Source organism: Anomaloglossus baeobatrachus, chromosome 4, assembly GCF_048569485.1.
Source record: "Anomaloglossus baeobatrachus isolate aAnoBae1 chromosome 4, aAnoBae1.hap1, whole genome shotgun sequence".
NCBI lineage: Eukaryota > Metazoa > Chordata > Amphibia > Anura > Aromobatidae > Anomaloglossus > Anomaloglossus baeobatrachus.
In genome coordinates, this window is record NC_134356.1 from 344881028 (window position 1) to 344889958 (window position 8931).

General features: G+C 46.1%; 1 protein-coding gene across 2 annotated transcripts in view; it reads right to left on the reverse strand.

The window, feature by feature from the left end:
* ZNF800 (zinc finger protein 800) overlaps nt 1-8074 on the reverse strand; it is a 96932-nt gene extending 88858 nt beyond the window's left edge. Inside the window, exon 1 of one of the 2 annotated variants that reach the window (XM_075345088.1) lies at nt 7942-8074. In XM_075345088.1, coding sequence (XP_075201203.1) covers nt 7942-7971 — 30 coding nt within the window. In that variant the 5' untranslated portion in view covers nt 7972-8074. The remainder of the gene's footprint in view (nt 1-7941) is intronic. The other variant, XM_075345087.1, reaches the window with a different exon arrangement.
* Between the last annotated feature and the right edge of the window lie 857 nt (nt 8075-8931).

Sequence of the window (8931 nt, forward strand, 5' to 3'; positions counted from 1 at the left end):
ATTCAGATGCCGACGGATAGTATGGGTTGACACTGTTGTACCCTCGGACTGCAGGGCAGCTTGAACTTGTTTGGATGTTAGTCGAGGTTCTTTATCCACATCCGCTCAATCTTGCGTTGAAATCTCTCGTCAATTTTTCTTTTCCTTCCACATCTAGGGAGGTTAGCCACAGTGCCATGGGCTTTAAACTTCTTGATGTCACTGCGCACCGTAGACAGGAACTTTCAGGTCTTTGGAGATGGACTTGTAGCCTTGAGATTGCCCATGCTTCCTCGCAATTTGGATTCTCAAGTCCTCAGACAGTTCTTTGGTCTTCTTTCTTTTCTCCATGCTCAATGTGGTACACACAAGGACACAGGATAGAGGTTGAGTCAACTTTAATCCATGTCAACTGGCTGCAAGTGTGATTTAGTTATTGCCAATACCTGTTAGGTGCCACAGGTAAGTTACAGGTGCTGTTAATTACACAAATTAGAGAAGCATCACATGATTTTTCAAACAGTGCCAATACTTTTGTCCACCCCCTTTTTTATGTTTGGTGTGGAATTATATCCAATTTGGCTTTGACAATTCTTTTTATTTTTTTTTCATTGAAGACAAATGAAATGAAGATAATACCAAAGAATTTGTGATTGCAATCATTTTCAAGAAGAAACTGAGTGTTATCTGACAGAATAGCAGGGGTGCCAATACTTTTGGCCAGCACTGTATCTGTGGTGAGATGACTTTTGAGTCACATAAGCGAAACGTGACTCATATGGTTAAGAAAGCCTACAACTTGTATTTTGGTTGCAAAATAGGAGATCAGGACAAGGATCAGGATCAGTGACTGTGGTGACAAAGGTGGATGCCCTCGTGCTTGGTCTCCAGGTTGGTTACACAAAGTACTGTTGTTTCCTATGTGAATGGGGCAGTCGAGCAAGACAAGAACACTACAAGAAAAGAGACTGGCCCCTCAGAAATGCACTGCACCCAGGGAGTAAAAATGTTCTTCATCCAGCAGTTGTCGAACCACAGAAAAGTAGGTTACCTCCATTGCATATCAAGTTGGGTCTCATGAAGAACTTTGTAAAGGCAATGGACAAAAATGCAGAAGCATTAAAGTATCTCGCTTGCAAATTTCCATGGTTGAGTGAAGCAAAGGTAAAGGAAGGAGTCTTCATTGGTCTTCAGATTCGTGTGCTTCTGCAAGATGAGGAGTTTCACCATTTACTGTGTGGCAAGGAAAAGGCTCCATGGGTAGCATACCAGTTAGTGGTAACAAATTTCCTTGGAAACACCAAGTCAGACAACTGTAAAGAGCTGGTGGAAAATCTTATTCAGGCGTATCATAATCTTGGCTGCAACATGACATTAAAGATTCATCTCTTGCATTCGAATCTAGACTTCTTTGCACCAAACTGCAGAGCAGTAAGTGACTAGCAGTGAGCAATTTCACCAGGAAATTGCGACTATGGAAAAAATATATCAGGGTAATTGAAACCCTTCGATTCTTGCAGATTACTTTTGGTCAATTACCAGAGATATAATCCAATGCTTGAATACAAAAGACAAGTAAAAAGGAGCAGAGTATCAAGTGACTAAGAACATATTTTGTACTGCGCAATACCGTATATTAATAGTTAAAATTATAATAGTTCTAAGAGCTTAGACATGTGAATTAATTAACTATATGAGAGAAAGAGAAAGACAAATTTTTGCAGTGTGACATCAAACAGAGACACTGTTAGTCAAGCAACAAAATATGTGGCAGGTACGAAAGCGAGCTGGGACAGCAGAGGCCTGGGAAGTGCTTCACACATAAAACCACTTAACACCACTGCAGCATATTTTTTTTTCTTTCACCATTGGAGTGATGTTTCGGAGGGAACCTGTCCCCAGCTTTTTCTCATATAAACTGCAGCCACCATTGGTAAGCCCTTATATATAGCATTCTACAAAACTGTATGTAAGTGCCCAAGCCGATCTATACAGCATAAAAAAATCTTTTTATTATAGTCACCTGTGGCGTTTCCTCTGTGCTTGCAATATTCATCTGCTTTCCTTGCATGCACAGGTGTTCTTTGGCCTTTTCCCCACACCTGTGCATTGCAGTACTTTGATCTGCCCTCAGCACGGTAGAGAGAAGTGTGCGTATGCATTAGTGCAATGAAGAACTGTGTGGATCACATAGGATGTGTCATCCACCCGAAGCAGTGAAAGAGGATGGCAATCGCAGAGAGGAAGCACATGATCAAGACCAGTGACGCCTATCGGAGCGGACTGCCCCACAGGTGAGTATAATAAAAGGCATTTTATATATTATAGAGAAATATACAGTAATCTATAATGCAATATATAAGGGCTTAGACTGCTTTCACATCAGTGAAAAAAAAACAAAAACGCATATGCCTGATCATTTACAAATGCATTGTCATTTCAATGTATTTGCAATGGAATCGTGGCAATATGCGTTCACTTGCGGTTGCGTGCGTCATACACTGGATGCGGTGAAATGCAGTATTTTATCTTTTTTCAAAAATGCTACTTGTAGCGTTTTTGACCTCCGACAAAACACTGCATGTCACTGGATCCTTCATGTTGCGGCGGTACCTACAATACTTTTCAATGAGCCGGATCCTGCTCTACCGGAAGTCACCGCATTCTGGTAGGCAGGATCCTGTTTTTAGTACTAAGCATGCCCAGAAAGTAGTTCCTCCCCCGTGCTTTCTAGTGAAGCTGCATCAGTTGAAGAAAGAAGACAAAAGAAAGAAGACCAGGATCGTGGAGGGGTGAGAGGGAGCAATAAAGATGGATTCTCTAAGTGTGTCTGTATTTATTTCTAATAAAATATTTTTTCTCTGTGTAATGTCTTTTTTTAACCCTTTAATGGCTGGGTCAAACTTGGCCTGACATTAAGAATCTCTGGCTTTATATCAGCTGGTAAAACAAAGCTGGTGTTAACCCCTTATTACCCAGGGCCGCCAGAAGAAGGCACTTCTATGAAAGCGCCATTTTCTGGGGTGGCTGCGGACTGCAAATCACAGCGGGGGGGCAGAAAGCTTGGGCTATCCTACGCTGCGGATTCCAATTCCCAGCTGCCTAGTTGTACCTGGCTAGATACAAAAATTGGGCAAAGCCAACAAATTTTTTTTTTTTTTCATTAAATTATTAAAAAAGGGCTTACCTGTATTTTTGGTTCCCAGCCGGGTACAAATTGGCAGCTGGGGGTTGGGGGCAGCCCATATCTGCCTGCTGCACCTGGCTAGCATACAAAAAATATGACGAAGCCCATGTTTTTTGTTTTTTTTTTTTCAGTTTTTGGGCAAAAAAAAAAAAAAAAAGGGCTTCCCTGGATTTTCCATTGCCAGTGAAGGTAACACCAAGCAGCGGGGGTTGCCGCTATCTGCTTGGGTTACCCTTAGCAATAGAAAATGCAGTGGGAGCCCACGCATTTTTTTTTTTTTTTTTTTTTTTACCCCTAACCCTGTTTGGGTTTTTTTTTGTGCTTTTTTTTTAATGATTTTAAAAAAAAAAAAAAAGAAGACATGAGCTTCGCCCATCGAGCAGTTTACTGCTCACTCATCCCTACTCCTGACCACACGGCCAGAAGAACAAATAATCATATCAGCTCACTCCAGTGTCGGACGATTACTTGTTCTGTATCTCCCTGCATCAATCGCAGCATGTGTGAGATGTGAGGTCAGCTGAGTTAGGCCGGCACTGGAGTCACCTGATCTGAACTCAGCTGAACTCCAGAACACACAGCCTGCACACGGTCACACGATCGGCAGCAGGCAGTGACTGCTGTTAACCTGCACCCATCGCAGCGTGTGTGGGCTGTGAAATCAGAAGTCAGCTGACTTCCGATCAGCTGACTCCAGTGCCAGCCAATAAATTCTGTGTCCCGGTACAGAAGGATCCGGGAAAATAATTGCAGTTACATGCGTTGCACATGCAATTCACAGGATCTGGTCATATGCATTTTACGTTTTTTTGCTGACCGGCAAAAAAAACGCTGATGTGAAAGCTGCCTTACAGGTGTGGTGGTTGCAGTTTAAATGGGGAAAAATCTAGTGACAGGTTCCTTTTAAATACAAGTCTTCGGCCCTCGGTATTATAGTGACCTTTCAGCGACTTCATCTTTTTTCAGCGTCATTCCATTCCCACATCGTCATCTTGTCACAAGCTGTTAATGCAAGTCTATGAGAGCCACAACGATCTTATAGACTTGTGACCTCTGGGGCGCTCCATGAAACACTGGAGCAGCTGGCAAGCAAAGTGCCAGAGACTGACCGGAATGATACTAGAAACAAATGAAGATGGTGGAGGGTGAGTATAAGACAGGGAACTTAAATTTACAAAACAACTCCACCAGTGAAAGAGAGAAAAAAAAATACTGGAGTGGTACTTAACACCTCATTTGCATATTGTAACAAACTGCAATTTCTCAGTAACAACGGAACTGACTGATTTATTAAAGGCATTTCTGGACATGCCTGTACAAGAGCTATATGTATATACAAACAGTTGGGGTGGTGGTATGTGGGGGTAAGATCCTGCTGACAGTTTCCCTTTACGTGACCACAAAACTGCACCCTGTGGTCAGAAAAAAAAACAGCCTGTGGTCACAAAAGACATGCATTTCCACTGCGTTTACCATGGATTTTTTTATGCGTTGTTTGTTTTTTTGTTCAATGGGTGAAACATAGTGATGAGACCCAGAGTGTAAAGTCAGACCCCTGCAGGTTCAAAAGGTAACGGGCTCGGCACTAGGGTAATAAAAAAAAATAAAAAATAAAGTTAAAATAAAGAAAAAAATTAAAATGAGTGCGCTATACTTAGTCACCGACACCGCTGTAATTACTCCCACGGTCTCTCATTCCCTTCCAGGGCCGCTTAATAGCCTAATACATATTCACTGCTTCCCCCACCCACCAGCATCAGTGATTGGTTGCAGTCAGATGCGCCCCCACGCTGAGTGGCAGCGTGTATGATGCTTCCAATCACAAACCATGTCTGCCAGTCTACAGTATATCGTACAGTAAAAATTAATAAATTAATGTAGGGTCCCCCCATATTATGCTACCCAGCACAGATAAAGAATGCGGCTGCAGCCCCCAGCCATGCGCTTATGTTGGCTCTGTATCAAAATAAGAGGAATCGCATATGGCAAACAAGTGGCGTGCAGTCCCCCCCTCATTTTGATACCTAGCCAAGCTAAAGCTCGACAGCTGGGGGCTGGTATTCTCAGGCTGGCGAGACCCATGCTTATTGGGCTACCCCAGCCTAAAAATATCAGTCTGCAGCAGCCCAGGATTGCCGCATCCATTAGATGCGACGATCCCAGCACTTTACCCAACTCATCCCGATTGCCCTGGTGCAGTGGCAATCAGGATAATAGGAGTTTAATGAAAGCTCACAGCTGCACCTAAGCCCTAGATTAGTAATGCTAGGCATCTGAGACCCCCCCCCATTACTAATTTAAGTTAAAGTAAATAAACAAATAAACACATTTTTTTTTTTATTTGAAATAAAAGACAAAAGAGCACCCTTTCACCACTTTATTATCCCCAAAAACACCTCTGCAGGTCTGACGAAATCCACACAAGGTCCCACGACGATTTCTGCTACATTTAAGTCACAGTGTGCAATCATGGAACATGACTGTCCACTTCAGAGAGAGAACGAACGAGCCGTGTGATCTGCGGTGACGTCACTCAGGTAAGTTACGGTCACAGCTGAAGAGTCCCACGGTCCTCCACGTCTGACTGCAGATAACCTGAGCTCAGGTGACTTCAAGTTACCTGCAGTCACAGGTGGAGGGCAGTGGAAACCTCCACCTGTGGCAGTGGATAACCTGAGTGACACTGACACCACCGCTGATCGCACGGTTCACTCAGTCTCTGCCTGAAGCTCACAGCAGGCAGTCATGATCCATGATTGCACGCTGTGACTTTAGATGTAGTAAAGCTAGAATCGTCATGGGACATCGTGTGGATTAGGTCGGACCTGCAGGGGTGTTGGGGGGTTAATAAAGTGGTGAAAGAGGGTGCTTTTTTGTATTTTATTTCAAATAAAGGATTTTTTTGGTGTTTGTGTTTAAGTAATTTCACTTACAGATTAGTAATGGGGGGGGTCTCATAGATGCCTCTCATTACTAATCTAGGACTTAGTGGCAGCTGTGGGCTGTTATTAACTCCTTATTGCCTCGATTGCCACCGCACAAGGGCAATCAGGAAGTCTGGTAAAAAGCTGGGATGGGTCACATCTAATGAATGCGACAATTCCGGGCACCTGCAAGCTGCTAGTTTTAGGCTCCCAATAAGCATGGGTCTCCCTAGCCTGAGAATTCCAGCCCCATCTGTCGAGCTTTGTCATGGCTGGGTATCAAAATTGGGGGGGACCGAATGCTGATTTTTAAAATATAAATAATTAAAAAAAAAAAAGCCGCATACGGTTCCTATTTTGATATACAGCCAAAATAACCGCACGGCTCGGGGCTACAGCCATATGCTTTATCTGTGCTGCGTATCATATTATGGGTGGAACACACCATTTTTTTTTTTTATTTATTTTACTGTACGATATAGACCCGCCCATCGGCATCTGTGATTGGAAGGGTCAGACACGCAGTCACTAGGAGTAGGGGCTCGTCTGACTATAACCAAGACGCCACTGGATGGGGAAAGCAGTGCATATTCAATTATGGTAATGACCGGCTCCGGAAGTGACTGAGCAACTGGCATACAGCCGCGTTGGTGACTCGGTAAGTATGAAACTCTTGACCCTACCCTTTTACGCCGGATTCTTGTCCCCATAGACTTCATATGGGGACCGGCATCTTATCAGATACCTGGGATCCATTAAAGTCAGAGGGGGATTGATCTGAGAGTCCTCCCATCACTAATGAGAATCGCAGGGAAAAGATGCAAAAAGAATTGACATGCTGAATCTTCGTGGTCAAAACAAACATGCAGCCCAAAAAAAACTGCAAAGTGCGGACAGCAAAATTGAAATGTCAGAGTTCGCTGGGGAAGGAAACGCATGCCGTTTTTGCCACAAACTGCACCCGAAAAAGGCGGCATGGTATGCATTGGCATGATTCTAGACAGCAAAACTGACAACTGATTAATATAGACATTCTGAATAATCCTCCTTTATTAATAATATTTGTTAACATACTTTTAGGCGTTTCAATATCTCACGTTAAAAATCTCTGCTTGCTGTAAAAGAATGGAACATTCCTATGTAGTATGATGGGCCACTGACGACAGTCACCTCCAGCTGAGGGACATACCAGCTCCATATGGGAATATGTGAAGCAGGTTTCTATCCCTGAGCATGAAGTTATGGACCAGTGAGGACTGCTACAAGAAACTTTCAGAACTCCCAGCAGGATGAGTGTGTATGTATTCCCCTGTAAGGATCCACACACTGGCCATGGTCAGGGAGCCGTCTCTGGGCATGTGGCACTAGTGTGTGCGCCCCAGCAGGCTGCAGTACAATGGCACTGTGATCATGCGCTCCAGCCTGCCATCATTGCGCACAGTACTGGAGAATCTGCCTGTGCCATTGCTCCTCTGGGCCCCTCACGGCAGTAGAGTCCTATATACCTCTGGGTGGGCACGGTATAGGGCACAGGGGTCGTGCCCCCGGATTACCTGCGCTCTGCACCCTTTCGTGTGCGTGACAATTGGCACAGACTGCAGGGAACCCAACCGGTGCCATTACAGGAAGCCCGGGACTGGCGTGGCGCAGACGGCAGCAGGTGCAGGCAGCCGGTCCTCCCGCTGCACCATCCACACACCAGACAGTGGGCGCCCATTGGGATCTGCATCATCCATTATACGCACGAAAGGCCGGACGGGGAGAGCGCGCTAGGGCGCATCAGGCGCAGGAAGCGGCCATGCCGGGGACCGAGCGAGGGAAGAGGCGCCTTCATGAATGGACGGTTATTACCTCAGGCTCGGCAGATGGGCTCAGGAACATGACTCCACAGAGAGCAACCGAGACAGCCGCCGAACGACGCGCTCTCACCGTGCGCAACGCCCCGCCAGCAGCCAGCCGACTCTCCAGCCCAGGGCAGAGAGAAGGAGGAGGAGACAGCGCGTCATCAAGCGGCGCCCGGCCAGGGGACCACGGCTCTGTGATGTACACGGAGGGAAACAGCCATGTATGAGGGGTACGAGCTGCCAGCAGTGATACCAGGCTGCGGGAGCGGTCACTCAGCGCACTCCTCAACCTGACCAAAACTGCGCGCCACTGCCAAGGCTGTGCTGCGCCACCTCAGCTGCCAGCATATTCACCTCATGTACCAGTGGCTGCTCCACCTCAGCTGCCAGTATATTCACCTCATGTACCAGTGGCTGCTCCACCTCAGCTGCCAGCATATTCACCTCATGTACCAGTGGCTGCTCCACCTCAGCTGCCAGCATATTCACCTCATGTACCAGTGGCTGCTCCACCTCAGCTGCCAGCATATTCACCTCAGCTGCCAGCATATTCAACTCATGTACCAGTGGCTGCTCCACCTCAGCTGCCAGCATATTCACCTCATGTACCAGTGGCTGCTCCACCTCAGCTGCCAGTATATTCACCTCATGTACCAGTGGCTGCTCCACCTCAGCTGCCAGCATATTCACCTCATGTACCAGTGGCTGCTCCACCTCAGCTGCCAGTATATTCACCTCATGTACCAGTGGCTGCGCCACCTCAGCTGCCAGTATATTCACCTCATATACCAGTGGCTGCTCCACCTCAGCTGCCAGCATATTCACCTCATGTACCAGTGGCTGCTCCACCTCAGCTGCCAGTATATTCACCTCATGTACCAGTGGCTGCTCCACCTCAGCTGCCAGTATATTCACCTCATGTACCAGTGGCTGCGCCACCTCAGCTGCCAGTATATTCACCTCATATACCAGTGGCTGCTCCACCTCAGCTGCCAGC